Source organism: Neoarius graeffei, chromosome 3, assembly GCF_027579695.1.
Source record: "Neoarius graeffei isolate fNeoGra1 chromosome 3, fNeoGra1.pri, whole genome shotgun sequence".
NCBI lineage: Eukaryota > Metazoa > Chordata > Actinopteri > Siluriformes > Ariidae > Neoarius > Neoarius graeffei.
In genome coordinates this window covers 10,987,723-11,005,987 of record NC_083571.1, presented here as the reverse complement: position 1 = coordinate 11,005,987, position 18,265 = coordinate 10,987,723, and the positions used below count along the sequence as shown (strand labels likewise).

The 18,265-nt window shown below is 43.3% G+C and overlaps 2 protein-coding genes across 9 annotated transcripts in view; one reads left to right on the top strand and one right to left on the bottom strand.

Annotated features, from left to right (window-relative positions):
- si:ch211-140l13.3 (centromere protein J) overlaps window positions 1-18,265 on the top strand; it is an 83,966-nt gene that overhangs the window by 29,570 nt on the left and 36,131 nt on the right. For all 7 annotated transcript variants that reach the window (XM_060916398.1, XM_060916396.1, XM_060916397.1 and 4 more), the window contains one exon: window positions 1,883-2,080. In XM_060916398.1, coding sequence (XP_060772381.1) covers window positions 1,883-2,080 — 198 coding nt within the window. The remainder of the gene's footprint in view (window positions 1-1,882; window positions 2,081-18,265) is intronic.
- Window positions 3,178-18,265, bottom strand: part of LOC132883151 (uncharacterized) — a 46,651-nt gene continuing 31,563 nt past the window's right edge. Inside the window, exon 4 of one of the 2 annotated variants that reach the window (XM_060916405.1) lies at window positions 3,178-10,901. In XM_060916405.1, the coding sequence (XP_060772388.1) occupies window positions 10,857-10,901 (45 nt within the window). In that variant the 3' untranslated portion in view covers window positions 3,178-10,856. The remainder of the gene's footprint in view (window positions 10,902-18,265) is intronic. The other variant, XM_060916406.1, reaches the window with a different exon arrangement.

Here is an 18,265-nt window from a genome sequence, read left to right as displayed (position 1 = left end):
TGATGATGATGATGAGCTCTAAACTCTTCTCAGCCTAGAGACAACAAACAAAAAAAATCTCATTGGATAACTCTATTGTAATGTATCCAGGACAGTAACCCTTTCATTTTTGAGGCAAATTAGATAGAAAATGAGGCCAAATTAGAATTAGAAGAGAATAATTATAATTAAATTATGAAAGAAATTAAATGTAACATTTGAAATGCTGATATGTTTGGGGCTTTTCTGAAGGCGTAGGAGGCCCTGACAGTTCCCCTCTGGTGTATGCAGTATAATAATAATAATAATAATAATAATAATAATAATAATAATAATAATAATAATAATTGGCTGGCTTTTTTTTTTTTCAGCCGGCACGATGGTGTAGTGGTTAGCACTGTCACCTTACAGCAAGAAGTTTCTGGGTTCGAGCCCAGTGGACGATGGGGGCCTTTCTGTGTGGAGTTTGCATGTTATCCCCATGTCTGTGTGGGTTTCCTCTGGGTGCTCTGGTTTCCCCCAAAGACATACAGGTTAGGTTACTTGGTGGCTCTAAATTGACCGTAGATGTGAACATGAGTGTGAGTGGTTATTTATCTCTATGTGTTAGCCCTGCGATGACCTGATGATTTGTCCAGGGTATACCCCGCCTCTCATCCATAGTTAGCTGGGATAGGCTCCAGCTTGCCCACGGCCCTGCACAGGATAAGCAGTTACAGATGATGGATGGGTTTTTTTTTCCATGTTATATCAGATATATTCCATTAACTCCTCTTTGGCTCCTTCAGTATCATGCTAGCTGAATGGAATATATCTGATAGACCACTCAACACCAGCCAATATTATTTAAATATGTCACTCAGATCCATGATGTATTTCGTATGAAAAATGCAAGTTTTTCAGCACAAGATAAACTTCATCTCATCTCATTATCTCTAGCCGCTTTATCCTTCTACAGGATCGCAGGCAAGCTGGAGCCTATCCCAGCTGACTATGGGTGAAAGGCAGGGTACACCCTGGACAAGTCGCCAGGTCATCACAGGGCTGACACGTAGATACAGACAACCATTCACACTCACATTCACACCTACAGTCAATTTAGAGTCACCAGTTAACCTACCCTGCATGTCTTTGGACTGTGGGGGAAACTGGAGCACCCGGAGGAAACCCACGCGGAGAACATGCAAACTTCGCTCAGAAAGGCCCTCGCCAGACGGAGCTCGAACCCGGACCTTCTTGCTGTGGGGCGACAGCGTTAACCACTACACCACCGTGCCGCCCTGGATAAACTTCATATCTGATATGATTTGATATTCATATCAAACTTCATATTAACAATTCATCAATTTTCTCACAAGTGACATGTAGAGATTTATATCACAGTTTTGGTTTTCCATGTCCCGGATGGAGCTCGTATGAAAAATACGAGTGGCATATTTCCCAGTCAAACACTCGTGTCTATATAATATAAACAGTTATGCACATTTATCAGTTCATGTGGAGTGTCTGCCTGTGTAAGTCCCTGTGCAAATTGTTACTCCAGAGACAATAATCTAATAGCTAATACAGTAATAAATTAACTAAGCAACATATATGGGTCTAAACTTTCAAGTGCAGCTAAATATGGTCGTTTCAATAATTTCAACAAACAAATTTGCTTAAATTTATGAATGAGATACAAAGCTCCAGTTTTCTGGAACATAGATCTTGTTACAGTTGTTGTTAGTGTATCTAGAGGATTCTTCTAAGGTGGCAGTTCAGGCACTGATTGGTTAATAGGAATCTGGTTCCAGGAACCAGAATCATGTCCTGAAATAATCTTCACAATCAGACATGTCTCTTCATAAGCCATTTGAATAGTTGGGTTTATCCTGTGCTGTGTTATCTTTTTATATGTATGAAGGATCTCAGAAAGCAAATCCAGTTTCTGAAAGAGCAGCTGAAGAGAAGAGAGCACGAGTGGTGGCAGGCTCACAGTGAGCTGCAGAGTCGAGTCGATGCCCTGACCAGGGAGAACAAGGCACTGATGAGTCAACATGTCGGACAGGTTAGAGCTCAGAGCTCCGGCAGATCCACACCTCATCCTGACGCTCAAAACCTGGTGAGCAGCCTGACACATTACACACCAGCTAGCGCTCTTTCTTGTACTGAACGAAACTGGAGTTGGATATGAGTCAGTCAGGTGTGTGATTTTTATTTTAGATTCCATTTTGTCATGATTTTTGGATTTGAAAAACATTTATCTGAAATCTACGTTCCCCGAAGTCAGATTTGTGATTGAGTCTGAAACAGGAAGTGTGATTTAATATATTAAAGAGGAAATCTATCGAAAGATTAATTCATCATCATCATCATTTCTTCCCATGTGGCACGTGATTGGTCTTGGGGTGTACCAGTGGAAAACAGTGTTACAGTAGACACTTGAGATTCTTTTTGTCCATCATTGCCTTCCATGCCTGCTGCTGATCTATTCCCAATAGTAGACCTACTCCCAATTGTTTATCAGACAATGCTTGTTTCTGTAGTGCATCATTTTCCATTCAGCAAATGTGAGCCATGTATTTAAGGAACTGTAAATGGCAGAAATCTTGAATAGTATGTGTGATTTCATACAACTGTTGGTTTGATATCTTGAAAGCCCAGTTTAGCTGGCCTTCAACTTGAGTTGCTGGGTTTATTCCTTTCTTCATATCTTTCTTCATATCTTCTATCAGCATACCCTCCAGACACCATGTCTGGGTACTGTAGAGCAACCCAGAGCGAACACATGCATTTAAAATCTTCATGCATGTACTTGAGATGATTCTCACAATCTGTCACTAAGTTTGCATGGAGAACATGATCTGCAGTTGAGTGCAAAAATGTGTGTACCCTTTGGACAAAAGAATAAGACAAAAGAATATACCTTTTTTAGCAGGTGTTTTCACAAATGTTACTTCTTTATCATAGAATATAATTTAAAAGCCAAGATGTTAATAACAAAACAGTCAATGACATACCTTATCTGTTTTTTTTCAATAGTAATCAATATATGATGTAATTGTGACCATGAGTTGACCTAGTAGTTAGCGTGTCCGCCTCTTGACCAGGAGATAGTGAATTCTATTCGCAGTTGGGTCATACCAAAGACCATCATAAAAACACTACTGTCTGGTGTAATGGAAATTTCTAATAAGCACTTCAAAATGCTTAGCAGTCGTCTTTTCAGTTATTTATTACAGTAGATCATATAACAGATATATAAAATAGGAAAGGAAAGAGAATAGAAGAAGACACCACTTCTGATAATGCCGAGAGTACGCGCACTCTGAGTTTTGTTTTAGTGGCTGTTATCTATTATACTCTAAAGGCATTCGCTTACTGCTTGCATCTTCACGTGATTGGCTCAAGATTTTCTATGAAGCTTTGTTAAAGCGTGCACCTGGCGTGCTCTGGTATGTGCAGGCGGATGCGTAGTTATGGAGAACTCAGGCACCCTGCTTATCACCAAGGCCACAGAAAGGCGATTACAGCATGTGGAAAAACATCTTTCTCAGTTCACTAAGTCGCTTGAGCTCAACATACAGAAACACAGAGAATAATAATGTTCGTCCATTAAATTTCCCTCACATTTCCCCCCTTTTTATCATACAGGATAATAATTGCTAAAAGAAAAGAACTGTACACAGTTTCAGTGATAAGAGTTCTCAGAGAGATTCGACTTAACACGTCATTGAGTGTACAGGGATAATGCTAAGGCTGTTTTTATAAGACATAGACGTCTTTAAGTAAATGCTAGCAAGCCATATACATAGATCAGGAAACAATAGAACAGGAAACAACCACAAATGAAAATGTTTTAAGTTAAGGCTAATTTCATGTCAACTGTGCTGATGTCATCGAATGGTGGGTTGTGGTCTTCATGTGGGTTTTGGAGGCCAGTCAGGCAAGTCGTCTGGGTCTATTTTCACCATCTGGTAACCGATATTTGTCAGCTGCCTCTGAAACACAGACATACAACATTGACAGAACACAGGGAGCAAACATTGCATCACAATCACTAAGCCCAGGACCGGTATGGTGGATAGAATCAGTCTTCCATCCACTGAACTAACACCATCAGCTGTCTTCAACTCCTCCATGTTCATCTGTTCGTAATTGTTCAGCAACCTTGCGCATCTTGTTCAGTGCCTCAATGAGGTTACCGAGTTAACCCTTGCCCTTCTTGACATGTACTGGTGCTCAGAGGGCGGGCACACCCTATCAGCCCTTGTCCCACCTCACCGGGACTTGGAGGAAACTCGAAACCCTAAGACTTATCTATCGGTTAGACACTGAAATACTCTTCCCTATTGAGGGTGCGTGCGTGATTGATGTGATACTCGCACTGTTCCATGCAAGGCAAGGCAAGGCAAGTTTATTTATATAGCGCATTTCATACACAGTTGGCAGTTCAATGTGCTTTACAGACGTAAAAGCAAAACAGTAAACAATACAAAATAAAATTACATAAAATAAAGGGGGAAGAAGAGAGAGAAAAATAAGAATTAAACAATAGTAGAAATAAAATAATAAAATGAAGTAAAAGTTCAGTAAAAAACAGCAGAATAAAATAGAATAAAAGTTAAGTAAAGTTTAAAACATGCAGAGACTGTAAAAGTTAAGTAAAGTTTAAAACATGTAAAGATGATATTTATCAGTTAGCAGAAAGCATCTGAAAACAGCCTGGTCTTTAAACTAGATTTAAAGCTGCCAACAGCAGGAGCATTTTTAATGTCCTCTGGGAGTTGGTTCCATAGCTGTACTGCATAGTAGCTAAAAGCTGCTTCACCACACTTTGCTTTAACAACAGGTTTTACCAGTAAATTTTGCTGCTGCGATCTGGTAGATCTGATTGGGTTAGGCCGCTGCAACATATCAGAGAGGTAATTGGGCCCTGTACCATTTAGAGATTTATACACCAGCAGCAATGCTTTAAAGCCAATTCTGTAGCTTACTGGAAGCCAGTGAAGGAACCTTAGAATTGGAATGCAGTGATGCCTTTGTTCCTCACGAGCTTTAGTCAGTGTCTGGTCACTTAGGCCTTCCTCTTCCTCCTGCTCAGCCGGTTCAGGAACCCTCCTGCAGTGGCTAGCGTGAATCCACGTCACTCTGCCTGTGACCTTCACCATGATCCAATCCCCTGGTTGTAGATCCCTCAGCAGGTTTGGGAAGTGCTTCTTTTACCTGTTTATGGATAAATTTAAAAGCAGAGGACAACATTGCACAGTAATTCAACATTGCATCATCACACAGTCTGCTGTTCGGCAGTGTTCCTTGGGCTGGCCCTATCCCCATGTTTGGTATTCATCCAAACAGAATTTCAAATGTGCTTAACCCATGTTTAGGCCTAGTTTGCATCCTCATTTGTGTGAGTACTACAGGGAGGACCTTTGTCCATCCTAGCCCTGTTTCTGCACAAGCTTTGCTTAGTTTATTTTTAAGTGACCCATTTTACCTCTCTACTGCTCCTGCACTGGCAGGATGGTAGGCACAATGTTGTTTCAGGTCTATCCCTAGGAATGCTCCTATTTTCTTTAGGGCTGCATTAACAAAGGGTGTTCCATTGTCACTTGAGATTTTGCTAGGTATACCCCACCTAGGAATTATATCTCTCAGGAGTGCTTTGACTACCGCCTCTGAGTCTTGTTTAGCTGTGGGGAATACTTCAACCCATTTTGAAAACATGTCAACTATTACCAGGCAATACCTTTTCCCTTCACTAGGTGTCAGTTCAATAAAGTCTATTTGGAGATGATCAAATGGTTTGTCTGGTATTGGGTGTGCTGCTTGAGTTAGTTTGATACCTTGACCTGCATTATTTTGTGCGCATATCAAGCATTGCTTGCAAAATTTTGCAGCATAATTTGAAAACCCATTTGTGAACCATCTCTTTGTTACTTCTGCTACCATCCCCCCTTTTGACACATGGGTGAGCCCATGTGCCAATTTTGCATAGAAAGGGAACATGTATTTTGGTAGACAGGGACGGCCCGAGGGACAAACCCAGACCAAGTTTGCAAAGATACAGCCTGCCTGTTTCCAGACTCGTCTCTCGTCCTGAGTGGCAGTGCTCTGAAGGTCTGCTAGCTGTAAACAGGGGGTAGAAACCTGAGGAAAAACAAGGTTAGAGGGTGAACTGGAAGCTGAGGCTGCACACTTAGCTGCCGTGTCCGCCCTGGCATTTCCTTGAGACACAAGATCAGTATTGTTAGTATGGGCAACACACTTACACACAGCAATGGCTCTAGGGAGTAGAATAGCATCCAACAACTCAGAGACCAGTTTATGATGTGCAATGGGAGATCCTGTGCTAATGAGAAAATTTCTGTGTTTCCAAATGATGCCAAAATCGTGCACAACGCCAAATGCGTACCTACGTACTGTCCGTAAAAATATTGACAGATTGCCCTGCAGCCAATTTACATGCCTCAATAAGGGCACAGAGCTCTGCGGCCTGCGCCGACAGGTTTGAGGGCAGACACGACGTCTTGAGGACCTCGTGATCTGAGACTACGGCAAAACCTACTTTGTTCTTTCCCGTCTCTGGGTCTCTGGAGGCTGAACCATCCACATAGAGGACCATGTCTGGATTTCCTAAAGGGTCGCTCTTTAATTTTTGTTCCCTGGGGGAACAAAAATCGTTAGTGAGAGCAACACAGTCATGTGGCTCTCCATCGTTCTCTGTAGGGAGAAGAGAGGCAGAATTCAGAACAGAACAATGTTTCACAATGATGTTAGGCATATCAAGTATGACAGTGTTATACTTCAATCATCTCTGTGCTGACAAATGTGATGTCTTTTTCTCCAACAGAAGCAGGGAGACAGCATGTGGGACCAAAAGGGTGAGGTTAGAATACCCCACAATATTTCTGGAGGCAGTTACCGCATTTTCAGCTGCAGCAACTGCACCCAGGCAAACAGGAAGTCCAGCCGCCACTGGATCCAGCCTGCTGGAGAAGTAGGCTACAGGTTTCACTCCATCCCCGTGTTCTGCAAAAGAACAGAGGTCATAAAACCCTTCTTTCCATCTACAGTTTGAACAAATGGTTTATTGGGGTCAGGCAGTCCCAGAGTGGGTGTGGTCTGCAGAGCGCTCTTTAGGGACGTCAGGCGCGTGCGGGACAGCTGCAGCATTGACTGCTTGCAGATCTTGGACAAACCTCCACTCATCGGGCTGGGACGGTTTTCTTGCCTTCTTAACTGGGAAAATAGGAGTGCGCACTGGAGAGTCCTGGCAAGGGACAATTACATCTGCCTTCAGCAATGAATCAAAGACCAGTCTTATACCTGTGATTGCTTCTGGTTTGAGTGGGTACTGGGTCTGTTTAGGCCTGAAATCTGATTTGGGGGTGATCACCACTGGTTCAGCATTCTTTATTAGGCCTACATCATGTTTACCCTTCGCCCAAACGGAATTTGGAACTCCCGCCAATTTGGGGTGCACCTCTGCTGGAGTTATGCCTGTGGAAACAGAGACAAACAGGCCACTATGGCCGGGGTCCCCAGGATCCCGGTCATAAGTGGCTAATATTACGCTGCGTTTAACATGCACACACATAGCCTAACTTTGCTTGTAGACCCCAAGCTTTTGGCAAAACAACACACTAGGGTCCTCTGTTTGGGACCATTCATTGCCATTGGCTGCACACTTCTTGACCCACTCCCCCACGTCTTTCTAATGGGCGGCTCGTGGCCTTGCTAATGAGACATGGGGTATAGAATTAACGATGTCAAAGAAATCATGTTGGCAGCAGTCAACCTCAGAGTCCTCTGACATGAGGCTGCATATAACATGTTTGAGAACACTGCGATGAACACTGATGCAGTTGTTCGGACAATGAGTAAAATGGACCTGTACAGCGCAGTAATGTTTAGACCAATATGTAGTTTTGAGGGTTAATCTTTCACATGCGTGGGGGTCTGCAAACCAAGTCTTTTCAAACTCTACATCTTGCCCTTGGTGAACATGTGCTGTGCAGTGTAAATCTTCCTCTTTCATATAATCTGTGTCAACTGATGAGGTGTTCAAGTGTGCGAGCTGTACAAGGTGTTTTGGAGTTTGTGCAAGTTGATCTGAGCAGAGCCGCCAGACATACACATACAGAGGGCTTCCAAACCCATACTGCACACCGCACATTTCACTTACTTCAGTAGTTAGTCCATCTGAAGTGGACGTGAGATTTACTCCTAATTTGCACATTAAATCATGTGCTAACAAATTTACTGGACATGTATGTGAGATGAGGAATGAGTGGGATGTAACTATTCCTCCTTCGCTTTTACACAGGAGGTTGACTGAGAAAGTTTCGGTTACAGGTTGTCCTGAGATGCCCATCATCTGAATTTAATTTGAGCTGAGCAGTGGGTCTACTGGAAGTACCCCATGTTGTATCACTGAGTGTCCTGCTCCAGAATCTACTAAAAAGGTTAACACATGCCCCCACACAGTGAGGGGCATACAAGGGAGTTTAAAGAAGGGAGTAGTTGTGTATTTTAACAAACTGAATGCAACTTCAGGTGTATCTATCTGGACTGGTGTATCGGGCGTTTCTGTGTAGTCTTGCTGTTGCATGCAGGTGCTGCTACTAATGTGTTTAACGTTATGTGAATGCTCCTGTCTATGTGTATGTGTATCATCAGGTGTGTGTGTGTGTTACCTCCCCTGTTCTCTGTGCAGGGCCCATTCCCAGAGTCCGCCCGTCAGTCTGCTTTGCTGTACTCCTCACGGGGCCTCTTCCTCCAGGCTGAACAGTCTGGAGAAGAGTGAGAGTGGTGGCGTGTAGGTCTTGGTCTTTTTGTGTTGACTTCTCCTTTTCTTTCAGCAGCTTTTCTGCATGCACAGCATACTGCTCGATCTTGGTGAGGCTCAGGAGCGCCCTCCACTGCAGCTAGGGTCACGGGTCTGGTCAGGCCACTGTGTTTCTCGTGCGTGGCGGTGAGACAGGCGAGAAACGCTGACACACCTTCTCCATCTTCTTGCTTACACATACTGATCTTAGTCATGTCTATGTTCAAGGGAAAAGCACTGTCCAGACGAGCACAGAGAGCAGTGATGGTATCTCTGTACTCACCATTGCCAGCCGTGCCCCAGTCTGGTATAGTCATTCGCTGGTCAGCTTCTGGCCACTCTTTGGAAACCTTGTTCCATATCTATACCCATCTTGGTCATGATTAGGTGGCGAAGTTCATGGGTGGTCAGTCGGAATTCTCTGCAAAACATCAACAGTTCATTACCAAATCTCTTTCCTCCTACCTCTCTCACGTTGGGAAGAGAAGCCATGTTTTCCTTCATGTCAGCTGTCGTCCAGGGTCTGTGGACTAGAAGCATGCTGTCAGCTCCAGCCACTTCCACCACTGGAAGATGAAGAACTTCAGACTTTAGGTTACAGCCTTGTGGACCCACTGGTGAGCACGTGATCAGGTCCAGGAGGGTGTCTCTTCCGTTGCCATACGCAAGACCGGATCTCGTATGTGATGGAGAAGCGCTGAGATGCACTGATGCTGGAGGCGGCTGGTAGGCTGGGAGAGATTCCAGAGGCTCAGTTTTTTTTTTCTTTGTCTCGACTTCTCCCCCTTTCTGTGGGTGAAGCGCTTGTGGAAATGATGCTCTGCCTTGCTGAGGAGGCAGTGTGTGTCGGGGTGGTGGGGCAGACTCCAGGTCAGGGTCCGTCTGAAATTTCAAACACTGAGAAGAGGGTGAGAGCCCTGCCTGTCATTTCTCTCTTTTGTACTCTCTCTTAAGTGTTTCTTCTTTCCATGCAGAAAACGCCCTCCAGTCCCCTAAGAACTTAACATTATCTGCAGACTCTTCTTTTTCCTTCCGTTTCAACTTTTCTTCTAATCGTTCTATCTGCCTGGGACTAAAACTGTCCTTTTCAGGGAATTCTAAGTCCTTTATCCATATATCAAACTGTGCTAAGCAATCCTCACCATACGAGGTTTTCATAAACTGGATGTTTGGGCTGTCATAGGAACATCCAATTCTTATTATAGCACATGTAGCTTCAGGCTTACTTGCTTTTTCTTTTCTTTCCCTAACTTACCGTTTCTGTGCCTCATTATACACTGTTATATCAATAGGTTATGACAACAGTGGCTGAGTTTTTATTTGGATCACAAGAAGAACAAGTTGGACTATGTCCAAAAATGCAACACAATAATCCTTTAGGTGTGTTCTTATTAGTAAACAATTTATCTGACATTTGCCCTAAACTAAAGTAGGTATCATTTAGCACAACAACCTCAAAGACAACTCACGCATGTGTACAAAATCTATTTCTCTGTTTCAGAGTTTGGAGGAGGACAGTACTCTGTTAATTCATCAATATTTTGCGTGCACACCGGTGTGTCTTTGCGTTTTCGTGATCGAACCTCTCTATCCCGTTCCTCCGACGGGCCAGTTGTTCACACAGAACAAAGGGAGCAAGATTCAATTCCTACGAATCGCTGAACGTGAATCCGTCGAAACACGCACCCGTTCTTCCCCTCCTCAAGTAGGCAAGCGATTACCCAGTCGTCACTTAGGCGGATAATTCTCTTACACAACCCAATAAACTACTCACGGTTTATTGTCTCAAAATTGTGTTTTATCCGTTTCGGCAAACATATTGATGGTACCACAGCTTAGCAGTCCTCCTGGGCTCGGACAAACTTCTGTCCATCTCTTATATCAGTCTTCCTTGACTGGGACAATCTCTGTCCGTCTCTTATATCAGTCTTCCTTGACTGGGACAATCTCTGTCCATTTCTTGTATCATTCTTTAAATACTGTTTCCACTAATTTCTTTAAACAAGAATGCAAAGTTATCACTTACTGGTTCGGTGAGCCCTGATGGCCTGGTCTCTCATCCGAGTTCTCAGCTCCGCATTGTAGCCTTGGGAGTGTTCCGTCGTCCGAGGATCTGACGCATAGAGCCCACCCAGGGGACGCCAAATTGTAATGGAAATTTCTAATAAACACTTCAAAACGCTTAGCAGTCGTCTTTTCAGTTATTTATTATAGTAGATCATATAACAGATATATAAAATAGGAAAGGAAAGAGAAGAATAGAAGAAGACACCACTTCTGATGATGCCGAGAGTATGCGCACTCTGAGTTGTGTTTTAGTGGCTGTTATCTATTATACTCTAAAGGCATTCACTTACTGCTTGCATCTTCACGTGATTGGCTCAAGATTTTCTATGAAGCTTTGTTAAAGCATGCATCTGGCATGCTCTGGTATGTGCAGGCAGATGCGTAGTTATGGAGAATTCAGGCACCCTGCTTATCACCAAGGCCACAGAAAGGCGATTACAGCATGTGGAAAAACATCTTTCTCAGTTCACTAAAAGTCACTTGAGCTCAACATAGAGAAACACAGAGAATAATAATGTTCGTCCATTAAATTTCCCTCACACTGGCAAGACACACTGCAATACAGATGTGATTGGGGAAGTCAAACTCTCGTGGTTCCCAGAGGACTGCCCCCCCGCTGTAACCCTCAGTGTATAGGCGAGAGGCAGAGGGCTATCGAAACGGAGATCAGCGCCACACCCATATGCCTTAAAAAGTTTGTTAGCACTGGGACAGGAGACTGTCTGGGAAGACCAGATTCTGGTGTGAGAGGGACTTTGACTTGATGTAACTGTAGTACATAGTAATCTATTCATAATCATTATATTTAACAATTATTCACCGAATGCTTCGTCTTGGTTATTATTCACCAATATTTACTGACCCTGAGGCAGATAATTTAGTATAAATACACAGGTAACTATTTTAAAAAAAATCATATTTAAAAAATTATTTCAAACTTCAAAAGCAGCATGCAAATGTAATAATGGCACAGCACAGACTTGTCACTTATCTATGCTGAGTCACATAAAATACTTTGTTTTGAAATCGATAAAATAAATCCCAATTCTGCCTTATCTTTGAATAGTTTTAGACCAAACTTTATAGCATCCATAGTGCTTTTAGGAACAGTGTTTTCTTTCATCATTTGTAATTCTTCCTCACTTACAGTGACAAAGCAGTTGGTCACCAATTTGCCAAGTCACTCGAGGTGATTATCGAGAATAGTCCCAATTTCTCTACCAATCAGTGCACACAATTTTCTATAATCAACTCTGTATTTATACTAAATAATAATAATCAGTAATAATAGATTTATGCTTGTTTTTCTATGGACATTATGCATGAAAGGGTTAATGCTTGTGAATGTGTTATTAAAGTGCTATTGATGTTTTATTGAGAGGAACCGTTGGGCATATTGAACTAGCCGTCTAAATTTACCACAGTTCATCATTTCTCAACTGTATTTTTCCATCCAAGCTGGTAGTCATAACTGGCTTTGACCTGATCCTCAGGATGTAAACAGCAGTGTGGTAAGTAGATACTTGTGCAATTTCCCTACATTTGACAAATCATCTAGAAATTATTTAAGAATATTGCACAAAGGTTTTAGACACGTGTAAAGAAATGCTGAGAAGCAGAAATAATATTAAAAATATACTCTAAAGAGCAGACTGCAAAAAATGTACCCTAAAAAGCAAGTAATATTACATTATATTATGTTATATTACAGGCATTTAACAGATGCCCTTATCCAGAATGATGTGCTGCCTGATGTGGCTTGGAAAGGACTTTGAAAACCCTAACTGACACAGTCAGTGTTTGTTGAAATGGTAATGATATGTAGGTTTGGATGAGTCTTGAATGGCTTAACAAACACCACTCTGCACTCCTTGACCACCATGCAATGGAGCAATAAGGTATCTCCTTCCCTCCACTAGCCTGGGGTGGTGCCTTGAGCAAGCACTAGCAACCCCTTGCTCCCCCTGGTCAGGGTTACAACTGAAGACTGGACTTGACAGACTGTGCTGAGAAGACCACCACCTGGTGGTTCAATGGGCAGGAAGGCAGACCCAGCAAAGCGTTTGTGGTGCTTGATCAGGGCACAGTGCAACATGTTGAACACTCTTGGCCATCCACTGCATCCCAACCTAGCTCCAGCTATCTTGATTCTGTCTTGCCCCTGGACCCAGTGAGGTTGGGACAAGAGAGTGAGTCTGATGGCTGCACAACTCTCCCTCACTCTAATCCAAGTCATGCGCAAGTCATATCTTCAAATTCAAATTCAAGTCCTGTGGCGATGGGCAAGTGGCGAAGCAACGGGTGCGGAAACACTGGAAGCTGTAGTCACGAAACTGCACACAGGTGGCCCAGGGCATAGAGTCGCTCTCTGCTGGAACGAAGCAGCAGCATAGTTCGGCAGCCCCCTGGGTGTCTGAGCAGCCCTATTTAGGATTCACTCTGCTCACCTCCATGGAGGAAGGGGCTGGAAAAGATGCCCCAAACATAGCCTGCTTCACTTCACCTTGGCCAGCACACCACGGCTGGTGGGGATCCCACCCAGCAGTCACAATACAACAAATAAGAAAATAAATAAGATGGTGAAGGTACTCAACATTGGCACATGGAACATGTGCACTCTACCGGATAATGAAGAGAACTGCACTAGTCACCAGCTCGCTACAATGCGGACATAGTTGCCCTCAACAAAACACATCTAGCAGACAAGGGCCAGCTCATGGAATGTGGTGATGGTTATTCCTTCTTCTGGAATGGTTGTAGCAGCACTGAATGGCCAGAGGCAGGTGTTGGATTTTCTGTAAAGTGCCACTTTGCCCAGAAACTTACAAAACTCCCGGAGGGTATCAGTGATCACCTGATGACACTTCAGCTCCCACTTGGAGGCAAGAAGAATACAATGTTGATTAGTGCTTATGCTCCCACAATAGATGAAATGCATCACCAAGGCCCAGAAGAAACGAACTGTATAGAAGGCTTGAACTATCACCACCCCCAGTATAGCACCTACCCACACGTGCCTGACATTTGGGCGTACCTTCAAAGCCCAGATTGGCCTCATCAGTCACCTCTGGACCCACAACCGCCACCCACCAAATTGAAGTCATGGTCTTCTTCAACCTTGAAGGACGAACATCAACACCACTCTTTGATAAAGCATTACACTATTTGCCTAGTCCACTTTTAGAGATTCGGGATTAGAGATTTTTATTGTCATTCTAGCCATATACAGGTATACAGTAGAATGAAATAGCATTCTCCAAGGCCTTGGTCTGACATTACAGAAATCACAAGGCACTCAGCAGTGGTGGATCAATGGTTTAGGCTCTGGGTTAATGATTAGAAGGTTGGGGGTTAACCCAGGTTGGGGGTTAAACCATTAATCCTCTCTGCTCCAGGAGCTGACCCTGCACACTGATCCCAGCTCCCTAACAAACCACGATATACAAATAAAAGAATGTTACTATGCTGTTTTTTCTTTTTCTTCAGTCTCCACACTGACAGGTTACCAACTTGATGCACTGAAAGTGAATTTATTGTGTTTTTGACTTGTCCAAGGAAGTCGTGAAATGCTTTTCAGATTTATTGACCGTTTGTTCGCTAAATTTCACTTTGCATCTACTTATTCAACATAGTCTGAAGTGCTCATTAAAAGATTTAGAAATAATTCATGGCAGTTCATGTCTCGTTTGCTTCTTTAGCCATTTCTGTGCCTCTCTTGCTGTTCATGGTTATTCTCTAGTGACTTTTTCTTGTTCATGGTTTTTGCACTAGCACTCTCCTGGTTCATGGTGTTTTTTTGCACTACGGGTTATTTCTGATTCATGGTTTCTTGCACTAAGGGTCTTTTCTTGTTCATGGTTTTTTGCACCAGCGTTTTTGTCTTTGCCTGTCTCATGTTTTTGTCAAGTTGTTTCTCATTTTGTCCAGAATATTTTTGCCATTTGTTTTTTGTCCTGTTTGTTTACCCTTTTTTGCCATGCCCTTTTTTCCCTGAATTAAATCATATTTATTGGATTATTGTCTGTGTTCTGCTTGTGGATCTTAACTTCACCATACCTCCACCCACCCTAACAGTACGTTCTGGCCAACATGGATCCAGCAGAACTCGCCCATCTGAGAACGTCCATCCAGCAGCAAGGGCCTCTCCTTGGGACCCACTAACAAGACCTACAACAAATTACCCAGAACCTCGCCACCCTGTCCAATGCACTCAATCTTCTCACCATGCAGATGCAGCACTGTCAAGCTGTGCCTACCCCTGCTCAGCCATCTCCTACTTCAGCTCCTGCCACCGCCTTTCTCCACAAACTGAGATTTCCAGCGCCTCAGCCCTACGACGGAGAACCAGGTACTTGCAGATTGTTTTTGTCTCAATGTTCGTTGATCCTAGAGCTGCAACCTCTGGCCTTCCCCACAGAACGCTCCTGGGTAGCATATACAATAACGCTCCTCACTGGCAAGGCCAGAGAGTGGGGAACAGCAGTCTGGGATGCCAATGTACCCTTTTGTTCCAGTTTCAAAGATTTCTCCAAGGAGATGAGGCGAACTTTCGGCCATTCTCTGTCCAGCCGGGAGGTGGCCAGAGAGCTCATGGAGCTGCGGCAGGGGTTCCAGTCTACCTCAGATTATGCCATCAAGTTCTGGACATTGGTTGCTTCATGCGGTTGGAACGAGAATGCCCAGGTCGACGTGTTCCTGCACGGCTTGTCTGACGCCATCAAGGACGAATTGGTATCACGGGAACTGCCGTCAGACCTCGCCAGCCTCATGGACCTCGCCAACCGCATCGACACTCAGATCCAGCAACGGAGGAGAGGGAAGAACCGCCCCAGACTCACCACCTCTCCACCTTCCGCCGCATCAGTTGAGCCCATGCAGGTAGACTGGGTTCGGGTGTCAGCAGAGGAACAACATCGCTGGCAGAGCATGGGGGCCTGCTTCTACTGCGGTCAGCTGGGACACATCTGCTGAGCCTGCCCACTAAAAGGACGAGCCCACCAGTGAATTAAGGGGCCCTGGTGGGCAATGCTCGGAACCAGTCTCCCGCTAATTGTCCATTACTTCCTGTCATCATTATCTGTGACAACCAGCATCACCACCTCCAGGCCCTCGTCAACTCAGGGGCAGACAGGAACCTGATTTCCTCCACCACTGCCAAGCATCTGGGAATCCCACTACTTGCTCTTGATGTCCCTCTTACTGTCCTGACACTCAAATGGCACTGGCTTGACCAGCATCACCCACCTTACCACCCAGCTCACCCTAAGGATTTCCGGTAACCACTCAGAAACCATCTAGCTTCATGTCATGAACAACCCCCTAAACAGCTTCGTTTTCATGTACCTGGATGACATCCTGATCTTCTCCCGCTCCCTGGAGGAACATCGGGGTCACGTCCGGCAGGTCCTCCAGCGCCTGCTAGAGAACAAGTTGTTCATCAAGGCAGAAAAGAGCGAATTTCACCAGAGCTCTGTCTCATTTCTGGGATTCATCATTTCCCCAGCAAGGATTCAGATGGACCCCCTCAAGCTCGAGGCAGTTGCCAATTGGCCCACCCCATCTTCAAGACGAGAGCTCCAGTGTTTCCTAGGATTTGCCAACTTCTACAGGAGCTTCATTCGCAACTTCAGCACGGTGGCCGGACCTCTCTGTAGGTGTAATTAATGATTGTGTATTTAGGTTGGTATAAGTGATCAATCTTTAATAATTAAATGGATTCAATCCCCTTGAATCATTTAATTTGACTCATTTGAATTGAATCCTACCATGAAATCAGTGTCATTGAATCGTTTGAAGTGAATCATTCAAATGAATCATTCACATGAATCATTCAAATGAATCGAATCAGTGAATCATTTAGTGAATCATACCATTAATCCTGGTACTTAATAATAAATTACCAAACAGCTAAATTATGGTATATTTTCAAATTATTATTGATCACTTACCATATTACATAAATCATCTGCACCTTTTTGAATTCTTTGGGAGACTGGGTGACTTCAAAGTATCGAAACAGCAGACAGACACCACACAAAATTCCAATGATAATGTTTATTATAACAAAGATAACAAGTAAAAATAAAAGGAGAGAAAAAAACAAAAAAAAGAAATTTGAATAACTGAAAAGCAACAGAATGAAATCTTCTATGAACAGAATGTTTGTGTGTGTGTGTGTGTGTGTGTGTGTGTGTGTGTGTAAGCAGATTTAGCTTTGTAAGCTAACTGGACAAAAGGAATTTTATCTATGAGAGGGAGAGCAAGGGTGTGTTTGTGAGTGGGGGAGGGACTGCCACGTGTGGAAACAAAAGGCTAGCTCTGTGTAGCTGACCAAGGTGTTTGAGCACGTGGTAGGCCTAGATTAGCTTTGTAAGCTAACTGAACAAAGGAATTGCTAACTGACCATGTGCTTCCAGCCTAGTGTGTGTGATAAAGTTAAAGTTAACAATTAAAATACATTCAAACGGTCATCCATGGTGTATATATATATATATATATATATATATATATATATATATATATATATATATATATATATATATATATATGGCTTTAAATGTAGGCACAGGGGAATTTGCTATAAAGGTTGAATTGAAATCAGTACTTATGATTTTATCTGGACCGCAATACAGGCCTAGTGTGGAACAAAGGAGAGGAGGAGGAGGTTGCCACATGTCTCCTTTGTAGAACAAAGGGAATGAGCTCTCTTGCTATCTAAAGCACGTATGAGGCCCAGTGGAGATAAAGACTTTCCAAACGGCTAACCCCCTAGTTTTTATAGTATTATCCAAGGTACTGAAATCTTAATGAGGTCAGGATATGTGTGAATAATGAAATTAGAATGTTAAGAAGGAAAAGAGAGAGAGAGGACATGCAAAAACTTATGGATTAACCGATTTAAATCAACAAACAAATGATAGAGAACCAAAATTCAGTGTATACACTTCATTTAACTTCATATAACTTCACATTAAGTGAATAACTAATTCCTAAGACTTAAACCTTTGCCCAATGCCAGTCTTACTGCAAAAAGTCTCGCCTTTTTGTAAGAAGCACAGTCTTTCTGGAGAAGTGGCTTGAGGAGAGGTTGGAAGCGCTTCGGTGGAGAGAGAGATTTTCTGAAGAAGCTTTGTAGCTGATGAGAAGAAAGTTCTTTTCTTCACGGGTCCAGGAGGGTCCAGCTGCTTCCCGAACAGATGAAAAACAAAGAAAAACTGCCTTTTGCTTGGAGTTTTCGTACATACTTAAAAGAGTAATTGAAAACCAGTTTATAACTCACTTGAGTTAAAGCAATCGCGTGTTTCCGAAATCTACCTTGATCAGGGGTAGACAAAGAGAGGAAACGCGCTGAAACGTGGTTTCGGACGGTCCAATGGTGAGCGCCTTTTTATGGTCTGTTCTTTGCCAAGT